Consider the following 13,586-nt stretch of genomic DNA (forward strand, 5'->3'; position numbering starts at 1 on the left):
CCCTCGTGCCATTTACTGGAAACCCGCACTTTTCTCCGGGTCTGCATAACCCACTGGCCAATGAACTTGCAGACTCGGCCCATACGAGATTGTACCAGTTTCAGGAGTCGGGGGAGTGGATGTCTATGTCCCAGATACAGGAAGTTCATGACCCACCGTTATGTTCATGTAGCGCCTTGCAGATACGCCATTACCTATGCACCTCGAAGGCGGGGGTTCCCCCGCTGAGACAGCGAACAGACTTTGAAACAATATGCGAGAAGGCGGAACCAGTGAGACACATGTTATCTTTCCTAACGGACAGTCTGCCTAGCCCCCCGGACCTTCCTCCTCATTTCGTCAGATAATGGGCCTCGGACCTGGGGATTGAATTTAGCCCAGCACAGGTAGACCGCATGTTACACTTTGCTCTAAAATCCTCTGTGTCTAATAGATACCAAGAAGCTGGCTACAAACTGCTGACCAGATGGTATAGAGTCCCTAAGGCTTTGCACGCCATGTATCCCTCCATGCTGGAGGTGTGGGGAGGAGGAAGGTTCCTTACTACATATCTTCTGGCAATGTCCCAGGGTTGCTCCCTCTGGTCCCAAATTGCAGACCTGGTAATGCAGATTACAGGCCTGTCGATACCTCAAGTTTTTTTCAGATCTACAGCTTCCTCATGGAATTGACCCAATAGGGGGATTTTCTAGCTTCAGCAGGATATTAAGGATGCATGTTCCCATATTTCACCTCTTTCCCCTGCACAAATGCATTCTGTTTCACCCTGAGCAAGTGTCACTTCAAATGTGTGGTGCTTTCCTTTGGTCTAATCATGGCCCCGTGAGTCTTTACAGGTTGAGGGCCCAGACTGCTCAGTTTGTCATTGTCCAGTGGACTGTTGAGACACTACTAAGTGTTGGGTGAATCCTCCAACCTTCAGAAGTCTGTGTGAGATTTGACTCAGTGCCTGGTGTACCCAGGCCTTCGGGACTTGGAACAAGCCCAGATATTGCTTCTATTGGCAAAGGTCTTCTCCCTTCGTTCATGGGTGCACTCCCTCCAAAACAAGGGCCAGTTCTCTAAGATTCTGTTGCACATTCAGTTCCACTCCAGGTCACTTCAGCTGAGCATATTAACGGTGTGGGCCAATCTTTCTGCATCTCCCGGCTAGGGTGAGACTCTTGCTGGCCTGATAAATATCCAGTCAGGTGCTTAGGGCGGGACAATTTTTCCTTCCACTGACGTGGACTGTACACTCAACCAATGCCAGTCTATATAGCTGGGGAGGTGTCCTTGGGACATTGACTTGGTCACTGAGGGAATCCAGGATGTCCATTAATGTGCTGGAGCTCAAGGTGACTCTATAGCAGTCCCTGAAAGTGGCTTGTCCAATGCAACATAGGTCTAGTCTGACCATGCTACCGCCATCGTGTTAATCCACCTTCAAGGGGAACCAGAAGTCGCATGGTGCAACCAGACGCATACCTGATCATGGCTTCGGCAGAACTGCATGATCCCATATTGTCTGCTATACAAATTCTGGAAATTGCTAGGCCTGGAGCATGGGGGTCTCTGCTATATCTCTGCTCGAACAGAGTAAGAGAATACGGAGAAGAATGCGAACTAAGCAATGAGAGCACATAATGACAGTTGTAGGAACTGAAAATTTCCGAATGTGGCAGATTTGTGGGAAGCATGGAGCTGGGTAAATGAGCAAACTTCCTGTTCAGTGAGAAGGGAATGAACGTCAAGGAGACCTGCCTGAGCCCAGCAAGAGAACATCTCCGGACCATCTATACCAGGAGGAAATAAAGGGCATAGAAGCTAAGGGAGATGAGAAAGTAGGTCACCCGAGTATTGAGTCCCAAATCTTGAGTTCGGAAAATTATGGGTCTTAAACCTGAGGGGCAGTTGGAGGGAGTCGAGGGAGGTTGGACACCAAAACTGAGTGACAATCTACCGCATCCAGGAGGACCCATAAAGGTGCATCACATTGAGTCGATAAGAGCGCCAGAGGAGCAATCTGCACAGCTTTTTAACTGATCAAGCTGGGAACACCCAGGCCTGCCTGCAATCTCAGGCGAAAGAGAACCAGTTTATTAATTCACGGACAAGATGATCCCCAAATAAATTGGACATCCATCTGAAGATGTCCAGGTAAAATTTTGTTGCAAGCGAAGAAAGTGACACATTCAATGCCAATGACTTAGCGGTATTAACCCCCAGTCCCAAAATGTTGGCAAACTAACGTTTTCAAAAAAGATTAGGCAAGGAGGAGTGAGGGGGCGTAAGGGACAATAGCATGTCATCTACGAACGGAGACATTTTATGCAAGTATCCAGCTAGTTCGATCCCTTTTTTAATGTTCAGATTAGCTCTGAGAGAAAGCTCTAAGGGCTTCAACGCCAAGATAAAGAGAATCGGTGATGGGGAGCAGCCCTGGCGAGTTCCTCTAGCAATAGGAAGAACTAAGGCCCTGGTATTTAATCAAAGTCCTAGGATTAGAATAGACCACCTGGATCCAGGCCAGGAATCCCTCTCCAAACCCCAACTTCTCTATCGTTGCAAACAAATAAGGCCAAGATATTGAATCAAACGCTTTGCACATATCCAAAAACAATAGAAACATTTCAAGCTTCTGTGCACGAGCCAGATGGTACAAAGAGAGGATCCTCTGAACACCATCCGATGCCAGACGGCGAGTGACAAAGCCCAACTGGTTCTTATTTATCAATTGGCCTAAAAACGCATTGAGGCGCCAAGTCAAAATCTTGGTCAAAAGCTTAACATCAACGTTGATCGGAGAAATGGGTCTATAATTAGACCATATTCTAGGGTCTTTATTGGGTTTTGGCAACATGACCACATTAGGGGCCTTGAGGAGGAATGCTGAATTAGAATAGGTAGGGACATTTTTAAATTAAATGGGAAGCAAAGTCCAAGGCTGCTTCCAAGTCCTGGAGTCGTTGGGAGCGCTCCTTATGCTTACTAGCAATACGAATTAGATGTCACCTTGTAACTGTTTTGTAAGCCGCCCAAGGTTACCGGTGAGGTTACTGTGCCTTTTTTGTTGAGCCTAAAATATTCAGCTGCGGCAGGACAACAGGGTATGAAGGGAGAGATTCATTCAGCGACCAAGGTGCAGGTCCAGAACAAGATGTAAGGCAATTTCTGTGAAATGCGATGAGGACTCCTCTGTTTAGTGGAAGCAGTTGATAAGAAAACCTGCGGATATTTGGCATCAAAATATTTGGGATGAGAAGATGCGGAGAAGTGCGTCTCCTGAAGGCAAGCAATATTAATCTGACATGATCGAAGGAAACGAAAAATCTTGACCCTCTTCTGAGGAGCATTCATGCCCTGTACATTCAGGAAAGCCATGCCAGTGTCATCGAACAATGGGAATAGGGTCCCTAAAGGATACCGATATAAAAAGGAAGAGGGAAACACCGCCCAACCCTGAAGAAGTGAGAGTAAATGCAGGAGGGTTAGACGAGTAAAGGAAACTGAAAAACCACAAAAAGTAGTAGGGTAGGAGATCAGGGGGTTGGGGGTAGACTACTATGTAGTTCTAAGACAGAAGCTGAGTTCTCCGACTAAGCCTAAACACCTCTGTCGCCAGAATCACTTCTGCTGTAAAGCCGGTCGCCGGCTGTACAAATATGAACAGAGTCCCGGCGGCTTAGTCCTTAACCCGTTAAGGACCCATGGCAGAAAAATCCCGTCATGGGTCGTGAAGGGGTAAGAGGTAGCCCAGATGTTAGGCTGATGGACCTCCCTGAAACATATTCTGGATATGAGGTGAGGTTGTGAATGGATGCTGTTTTATACACTGGGAGCAAGCGATTCCTTCCTTTGACAACGCACGGCGAGTCACTTCTAATTATCCATCTACCATTGAGAGTCAGCTCACTCCCTGGCTGGGACAGTACCAGCTACAATGCGATTATTTCCCTGTGCACAAATCTTGTTTTTTTTTTTCCCCTGGTAAATCTCTCTCGGTCACTTGTGCAATAGTTACTGCTTTTATTTCAATAAATTATTATTTTCAACTTTATTACATTCTTTTTTGACTGCTGGCCTTGTTTGCTATGTTACCTACCTCTTGGACGGCCTGACAGTCTGCGAATTCTAAGAATGTGTCCCGCAATGGACTATACATTTTTTTTTTTGTACTCTCCTTAAAGGAGAATTATGGGGTCAGTGTTTTTCCCCATAGTTCTCCTTTAGGGTAACGGGAGGACACAAACTAGCGTCCTCCCGTTACCCTAAGCTCAGTATACCGCGAGCTACAGCTATATCCCTGAAGAGCCCTTAGGGGGTGCGCTTGTCTGACATGAGTAAAGCTGTGGGTCAAGCCCCCTCCCTTGATTGGTTATCTCTGATGCTGTGGTGGGTAAGTCTCTGCCTAACCCTTGGGACTCTTATGCTGGAACATGAGGGTAAACAGGGTCGTGAGTTGGAGGAAAGTGCTTCCTCAAACTGATGGCTCCTCCTTGGAGAAACTGCCTTCAGCAGTCCTTTCAATAGGGAGATGCTCTCAACTCAGGTTTCAGAAAATTTGCAGTTGCAGGGGGAAGCTGGATGTGGATGTCCTGGTGTCAAGACTAAACTGTACAGACTTGTGCCCAGGGACCTGTGAGCCTTTGTGTTGGATGATGTGGTGACTTCATGGAATCAGTGCCCCCTGATCATTTCCCTGAACTGATCTCTGTAGATCAAACAAATTAGTGTACAGGCTTACTCTGCAAAAGGTAGAGCTCCCACTTTTCCAGTGAAAGTGTACTCTACTAGATAGGGATGTCCCGATACCGATGCTAGCATCGGAATCGGGCCCGATACAGGGCATTTTGACAAGTACTTGAAAATAATTGCACTGCCAGCACGATCGGCGGTGGTGTGCAATCCATGACCGCCTGGTCATCGTGCACAAAACGGAGCAGATGGCTGGGCGGTCATGGAATCGCACACCACTGCCGATTGCGCTGGCAGTGCCATTATTTCCTAATGGTACTCCATGCGCGCCAGGCAGATTGCGCGGTTTCCCGCTGCAATACCGCCTGGGCGTTCCCACACGATCGCAGTTGAAAACATGAATGGGTTAGATGTTTTATTGTTCTAAAACAGTCTTAAATTAAAGTTCTTCATAATCAAACAAATTGGCCTAAAATCATTAGTCTATTGTTTTTTTTAAAATGTCACCTGTCCCTTTAAGTAAAAGTATCGGCAATTGGTATCGGCAAGTACATGAGGGGAAGTACTTGGACTTGGTCTTAAAAAAGGGTTATCGGGACATCCCTACTACTAGATCTATCAGTGCCTCGTGGGTGTTTTGGCATCAAGCATCTGACTTGCAGATTTGTAAAGCTGCCACCTGGTCTTCACATGTTCACTAAGCTCCGTAAGGTACAACAGGCTTCTGTCTGAAGTTGAGGCTTCTTATTTATGTGGGCCTGTTGGCAGTTTTTTTTTGCCTAACCCTTTGGTCAATCACTTAAGGATGTCCTAGTTGTCTCTGATGAAATATAGAATTTTTCACTTGCTAGTGAAATAATTTTCTTGGAGCACAGGACCCTCCCCTCTGTGCCCTCCATTACTTGCAGAAAAACTACAGCTCTGGCCTGTATCCAATCACCTGTTGATACCGGCATATTACCCAGTCTTGGAATCTGCCTTTGTCCTGTACTGTACTTCAAAAATGGATTTTACTGGCAAGTAAAAAAATCCTTTTTCTTGGCGTCCATTGAGGAACCCTCCCAGGGTTTTTCATGTTCTTGGTACTACTTTGCTATAAAACTGTGGCATGATGGTTATCGGTGGGGCCAGTGTCTTTTTTGTTGCCAGTGGCCATTTCTCCTTTTAGTCACCAATATAACTCAACAGTCTAAAAATTATAAGAATTCCTGTGCCCCTTAATGGGATTTTCTAAGAAAAGAATTTTATGGTAAGTACCAAAATCCTATTTTCTTCTTCTCCTTCTTCTTCTTCTTCTCCTTCTCCTCCTTCTCCTCCTCCTCCTCCTCCTCCTTCTCCTCCTCCTCCTCCTTCTTCTATTCAAGCCGTGATTTCTTCTCCTTCTTCTCCTTCTCTTCAAGTCTGTCTGAAAAAAAAATCAAATTGTAATAAGCTGCACATAATCACATCAGTGGCTTACTTTATAAAAAAAAAACCACGGCCACTAAAGGATCTGGAGTTTACCTATTTACCATAAGCTATCTGAATTGTGGTAGTCTTTATAGCCACCCAATCACTTCTACATGTTCAGGAAAGTGCTATTAACTGGTTTTCCCTGGGTAGCATGAACCCAGAAGCACTTGTCTAAACACTCCCTGCTTCAGAGCTGGTGAACTCTGTGCTTGATCATCTTAAGCAGAGTGCAGAACTGTCAGTCTCCTAGACCCTGCTGTCTCCAAGAGAACCTGTCGCCTAAACTCCCACATAGGGGATTATAACCCCCCATTTGTGATCGCAATAAAGTGAAGTTAAAAAAGTTTTTGAAAAAGCTCCCACACACACATACAGGTGAAACTCTAATAATTAGAATATCGTGCAGTTTATTTATTTCACTAATGCAACTTAGAAGGTTAAACTAATATGAGATAGACTCATTACATGCAAAGCAAGATAATTCAAGCCGTGATTTGTCATAATTGTGGTGATTTATGGCTTACAGCTCATGAAAACCCCAAGAACCCCAAATCCACAACCTCAAAAAAGTAGATTACATGCAATCAATAAAACAAGGATTGTACATAGAACAATATCGGACCTCTGAAAAGTACAAGCATGCATATGTACTCAGTACTTGGCTTGGGACCCTTTTGCAGCACTTACTGCAATTACTTTTGCATGATATTCTAATTCGAGTTTCACCTGTACGTGTTGGATTTGTATGCGTACGAAACATTGCCCCACACTTGGTTATTGCTGCTCATGTGAGCAGTATTTAAATGGCCAAAAGTCACTGTAAATTTATGACCCATTAACTCTAAAGTGTCTGTTGGGTACCATAGGTTTTTTTTTTCCCCGTCTTATGGGCATGTTCTATTTTGAGGGTTATGTTTGGCATCTATTTAATAAAAAATTTTTTTTTTTTTTATTGAAAATGGCACAAGTTGTGTGACACAAGAAATTGCAAATGCCCCTTTTATATTTTACAGGGTCTCTGATTTCAGAAAACGTTTCAATCAAATTTGTAACCGTTTTGTTTTTCCAGAATGTTATACATGTATTTTAAAATATATATATATATGTGTGTGTATATATAATTTTTATCCTTAGGTCATTGGAGTTAAACTGACTGGAAAGCTATCTGGCTGGTCTTCACCAAAAGATATAATTTTAAAAGTAGCAGGCATTCTCACAGTGAAAGGTGGCACTGGAGCCATTGTAGAGTATCATGGTCCAGGTGTGGACTCTATTTCCTGTACTGGCATGGCCACCATCTGCAATATGGGAGCGGAGATTGGAGCCACAACATCTGTGTTCCCTTACAACCATCGCATGAAAAAATATTTGGAGAAAACAGGTCGCTCAGGTTTGTAGGTTTAAAACTGTGTATGAAAAAAACTTGAATATAAGTATTTGTACAACTTCAGTAAACTGGCAACTCCAACTGGATAAACAAATATTGTTTGTAGGCAATATTCCTTAACTCTAGAGGTAAAAAAAGTCTATTTTCCATGGGTATGGCAAGAGAAGTATGTACTGTCAGGTTATAGTTGGGGAACCTGCCAGCACAGGTCATTAACAGGATTAATTATAACCTTTTGAAACCTGACAAAAGCTTGCAGTTGAGTTGGTTGTCTTTAACTCGAACCACTTCTTCTAAATAAATATTTTCAGTTTATTACATATGAGGCTTTCATTTAGTTTAATTGGTTTATTAAAGGAGAATTATGCGGTGAGTGCTTTTCACTCACCTCATAGTTCTAGCCGACCTGTGACAATGAGACTGTCGCAGGTCGGCTCAGTAGATCGGGAAGTGAGCTTACACATACCTTACTTGCTGTTCATAGATTAGCAGTGACTCTTGACATTGCCTTACACATCTGCACTGTTAGTCTTTGATACAAATATCAATTTGATTTTAGACTTGGTTTATACATACATTCTACATGCACATGTTTACTTATGTTTGCGGGCATTATACGTTGCTGTAATACGAGTAAACTAAGAGCTTGTTAAAGTGTAAGTTTGAGTAAAGGTGACTATGCCTCTTGATTTCTGGGAATCGCTTTTAAATTAAACACTCAACCTTTGTGATGGTCACAAGTTTCCCTGGCCTTTGAATAGTCCTACTAAAGATGCTTTGCAGCAAGGACCGCTGTACATCAGGGCATCTTAAAGTGTGGGTCGCGACCCCATATGGGGTCGCAAGTGAATGGGGGGGGGGTCGCGATCCGAATCCAGGGCCCAGACACCAAGCAAGATTTTTTTATTATAGTTTAATATGTGCAGGGTAATTACTAAGGTCCAGCGCCCCCCCCTCCCCCCCCCCGTGCACTTGGTACCTTCCTTACCATGTGCGCGCAGGGAAGGTTTTTTTTTTCCTTTTCAGACGGCAGAGTTTTCTTTAGCCTGGCAGAAGCGGAGCACAGCTGCTGGAGGTGAAAATGTAAGTTTTATCCAGCAGACACCAGGGTGAGTGAGATGGGGGGAGGAGAGATACACACCGAACAACTGGGGGGGCGGGGGAGACTGACGCTGAATTACCTTTACAACTTCTGAAACTGAAGGGACTGTAGCTGAGTTTATTTGCTGTTTGGCTCTAATCACGTTTTCTGCTGCCAACAATTCACTCTAAAGTCACCATTTTAATGCCCTTCAGTTAAAACCAGGATGTAATTAGAGGAGGTCCAACCGCCCCAAGGCCCATAAGATGTTGGAGACCATATGTCACATTATTAAGTACTGCAAAAAAATGTAATATACATCTTCCCCACACAAACACGATGTACCAGTTATGTAAATCCTATGACCCATTTATCTAAAAGTAGTAATAATACAAAAAATGAATCGATTTACTTGCACACTTGATTTAAATATTTGCACTACTGGACATGGAATGTATCTTAATAATGAAACCTGGACTGTCAGCTGAACTTGCATACTTTATAGACTGTATAACAACAATAATAAAAACACAAAATCCATAATTGGCCAGAAATAGATTTAGGGGAAACTGCATCAAACCTACAAAGTAATTGTTAACAGTTTCACTACCAAATGCTCAAGAGGAAATGCATACACATGGATCGTTTGCAATATGAAGCTGGGGCTTAGCATTGTTCCAAGACTGCAAATGCAGGTCTGCAGCAGTGAAGGAGTTAAATTCATTCACCCTGGGGTCCTGGAAAGTATATGGCAGCTTTATCTCCTGGCACCCAATCCTCTGATTGCAGGGCACAATGCTAAGCCTTCTCACAGATCTCAGAAGAGCATAATAGTAATTTACCATTTCACAGACAGCAGGAATCTACAAGTAGCTGGGGAAGGAGGAGAGAGACACTGACTGATGCTGGGAGGGGGGATGGAGGGAGGGGGATATGGAAAAAGTTTAAGGCCTGCTCTAGATAAACTTTCACCCACGTAGTTGCTTATACCAGACAAACACTGGCAACTAGGGAACATTTTTACCTGGTGTGTATTAATTTCTTCCTTAACAGTCATGGTAGTGTTTACCAGCCATACATTACAGAAGAAAAAGGATGTCTAAGAATAGAAACAATAATATGAACTTCCAGCATATAAATTTATGTATGTAGTCTTCCCCCTCTTCGTGTGACTGACTGGTCCCCCTGGTCGCAGCTCTTTGACTATGGGGAGATGCAGAGGGCCTGAGCACATTCCACAGATTTGGGCAGCAGAGGAGAGTGAGGTATAAGGCAAATATATTGCCTTATTCATTATCCCCCCTCCCGTAGTAGAAAAAAAGTTTCATCTCTAGTCTGATTTATGCTGCTTTTGCAAGGATGTGTAATTCTCAGAAATCAACAGTCAGAAATAGAAAAACACTTCTCATATGTATTTAATCTCTATTTCTCTTTTTAATTGTAAAACTTGTGTTCCAGCCATTGCATCTCTAGCAGATGAGTTCAAGAGCCACTTGGTACCAGATGAAGGGTGTGAATATGATCATCTGATTGAACTTAACTTGGATGAAGTAAGTACAGGCTGACTAACAAAGGTGTATGATAAAACAAAAGGGTTTTGTTTTTTTTGGTGTATTTTACATAAACCGTTCCATTGCTTCGAACAGCTGAAGCCACACATCAACGGACCTTTTACCCCTGACCTGGCAACACCTGTTTCTCAGGTGGGAAATATTGCACAACAGAAGGGATGGCCTTTGGATATCAGAGTTGGTAAGTTTTTTCCAGGAAACGAGTTTAAACTCTTACGGACTTATTTGTAATGCAAATGAGCATAACTTTTTTTTTTTTAAATTGCAGGCCTTATTGGCAGCTGTACAAATTCTAGCTATGAAGATATGGGTCGTGCAGCAGCTGTAGCAAAGCAGGCTCTTTCGCATGGTCTGAAGTGCAAATCTCAGTTTACAATCACTCCAGGTTCTGAGCAAATCCGAGCCACCATTGAAAGAGATGGTTATGTAAGTGCTTGCTGGGTGTCTGACTTTCCAGTAGTGGCGATTTTAAATTCATTTGTACACAAATTACTTTGATACTGATATATTTCAAGCAAAAGTCTAATTACAATGTGTATATAATGGCAAATTTATAACCTAAATAGTATTGGAAAAATCTAAAGCAAGTGCAGCCCACATACAGACACTAGTTCATAGGTTATTTAATACACAACAGACGCAGAAATGCCTCAGCTCTATAAACACACCTATTTTGGCAGTAATTAAAGGTACTTGCTCTACTCAAGATCCTTCTTTTTATGTATGGGGAATCCAACAGAGTGTGGACACCCCCATAAGTAGGTGGGTGTGAGCACTGACACAATATTTTGGTCTTTTCATAAACTAATCTGACACTTTTAATGCAAATGCACAGAATTCTCACTTTAATCCTGTAAAAATATATTTAGAGTTTGGTTTTATTTTAGCTTACCATGTTTCTCTGCCTGTGTTTTTGCATGTTCATGCCTAAGAAACCTCCCGGTCGGTGTTTGCCATACTGCCTTAAAACACGCTACTTGTGTATCTTTTTTTTTTATGGCTAACCATTCATTATGGGTCCCTAAAAAAGCAAAATTAATCTATCGTTCAGTGCATAGAAATTAATGAGCTTGATTTTTCTTCACAAGTCTGTTTGCAACACTAGTTGATCAGATGATGTAAATGTAGCCTAAAAGGCTCAAACCAACAGTAGACTCAGAAATTAAATAAAAATAGCTTGAATAGTTACATAGGTTGAAAAAAGACACATCCATCGAGTTCAACCTAATAGAGACATGGAAAGAAAAGCCTAGAGACATGGAAAGAAAAGCTTAAAGCGAACACAATGCCCACAATTACCCACCGTTGATCCAGAGGAAGGCAAAAAAAGCCCCTATAAAACATGGTTCAATATGCTCCAACAGGGGGAAAAAAAATCCTTCCTGATCCCTTAAGGCAATTGGATGTTCCCTGGATCAACAATCTGATGCTTAATATACTTATAACTCAATGTCCAGTAATATTCTGTGCATTTAGGAATACATCCATATTTATTTTTTTTAACCATTAACTGAGCTAGCTAGAACTAGCTCCTGGATGAGTCTATTCCACTTTTTCACAGCTCTAACTGATCCATGTCCCCCCTTAATCCCCTCTTCAGAGACAACAAATTCAGGTCAGTTACTCTTTCCTCATAGCTGAGCTCCTCCATGCTTATGAGTTTAGTTGCCCTTCTCTGCACTTTCTCCATTTCCACAACATCCTTTTTTGTGAACTGGTGCCCAAAACTGAACTGCATATTCCAGATGAGGTCTTACCAATGATTTGTAGGGGGCAGAATTATGTCTCTCTCTGGAGTCTATACCCCTTTTAATACAAGAAAGTATTTTGCTTGCTTTAGAAACTGCTGCTTGGCATTGCATGCTATTCAGTCTATGATCTACCAGAGCACCCAGATCTTTCTCCATCATTGCTTCCCCCTAGCGTGTATGACGCATGTTTTTAGTCCCCAAGTGCATAACTTTGCATTTATCAACATTAAACCTAATTTTCCAAATAGATGCCCAATCACACAGTGCTTTTCAGATCTGCTTGTAAGTTGGGGACCTCCTGTAAGGACTCTCTACAGTCTGCCAACAGTACTGGAAGATTCATGCCAGATAAATCAAATCCTGGAAGCTTCTCCAGTCTGCCAAGCGAAGATCTTCCTTGTTTTTCTACGGTTCTTTTGCAGACCGCCCTGAATTCCTGAAAGTTTCTATAGAGGCCTTCAGCTAACCAGTGAATTCAGGCCAGATAAGGAAATCCTGGACAGCTTTTTGCTTAGCCAAGCAGCACAGGTTCCCAGTTCATTATCTATACTGGTATTCCCTTTGCATCAGGCCTGCAGTTGGCAGTGACTACAGTTGTGTTCACTTTACTCTGAACTCCACTGTTCAGGTCAGGCCAGAATATGTGGGGATTCCTTATAGATTATCAGTCCAGAGCTGAGGCAGTTTTCACCTGACCCTGTCTCTGATGACTCCCACTTTATGATTGGGTGTAGCAGTCTTTTGCTGTGTTGGGGATTCTTCCCTTAATTGTATCTGCAACTGAGGCAGTATCAGTTCAGAATGTCATCAGGGTACTGTGTGAAAGTGATTTTTTTTTTTTTTTTGTCCAGCTTCTAGGAGGGTTCACTTGAGAGATGGAGCCCCACCTCTTACAAGAAACACAAGAATGAGAGTTTAAAAGGCTGCCTAAGAGCCAGTATCTTCATTTCTTGCCTCCTGACAACACGCCAAGCACTGCCCCTGGCTTGTTGCTTTCTGTTCTGCTAAGGTCAACTGCATTGGCATGTGACTTCCCCTTGCAGCTGAAAGCCTTTCTCAGGGCAAGATCGCTGGGTTTTGTGGCCCTACAGGGATGGGGAATAAGGGGGGTTGTTTGACATGGGGTTTCCAGCTACACCCTCTCCCCTTTACTCTACCCCATTTTGTTCAAGCTAGGAGGATTGTACATTGCCGCTCTTGCATGGTGGATCGTTGGTCTAGTGTTTAGACTGCCTTCCATCTCCCCTTGGGTCTCTCCTCTTGCTCCCCCTCTTGTGTTTTTAAGGACCTTGTAGTCATGCATTTGGCCCATCCTCCCCTTTGCTCACCACTGCCAGCACCAGGGTTTGGCACGATTATTTTTTTTGTATTTCCCTGCTTTTCACTGGGGTTACTGCGCAGACGCGGGCCATTCGTGATGCTCTTCCAGGGCTTTTTTTCCGCACATCTCGTCACGATGGGCAAGGTTTAGCACATTGTGTACAGTCTGCTAGTGATGTCAGCCTAGGCCATATGGTGCATGTGCACTTCCTGTTGGTGAAAGTAGCATCCACATTGTGTTGGGCTCTCCTTGTTTCCACATCTGCCCACTAGCTCCCCACAGGTGGGGGAGGGCAGTGTAGTTTGGAGGTAGGGGCTATCTTGGCAAGATTAAAGGGGTGGGGGGG

The 13,586-nt window shown here is 43.4% G+C and overlaps 1 protein-coding gene across 2 annotated transcripts in view; it reads left to right on the forward strand.

Moving 5' to 3' along the window:
• Positions 1-13,586, forward strand: part of ACO2 (aconitase 2) — a 153,661-nt gene that overhangs the window by 58,761 nt on the left and 81,314 nt on the right. For both annotated transcript variants that reach the window (XM_018567963.1, XM_018567964.1), the window contains 4 exons: positions 7,264-7,519; positions 10,056-10,147; positions 10,244-10,349; positions 10,437-10,594. In XM_018567963.1, the coding sequence (XP_018423465.1) occupies positions 7,264-7,519; positions 10,056-10,147; positions 10,244-10,349; positions 10,437-10,594 (612 nt within the window). The remainder of the gene's footprint in view (positions 1-7,263; positions 7,520-10,055; positions 10,148-10,243; positions 10,350-10,436; positions 10,595-13,586) is intronic.

Source organism: Nanorana parkeri, unplaced genomic scaffold (assembly GCF_000935625.1).
Source record: "Nanorana parkeri isolate BGI_ZX_2015 unplaced genomic scaffold, ASM93562v1 scaffold1121, whole genome shotgun sequence".
Taxonomy (NCBI): domain Eukaryota; kingdom Metazoa; phylum Chordata; class Amphibia; order Anura; family Dicroglossidae; genus Nanorana; species Nanorana parkeri.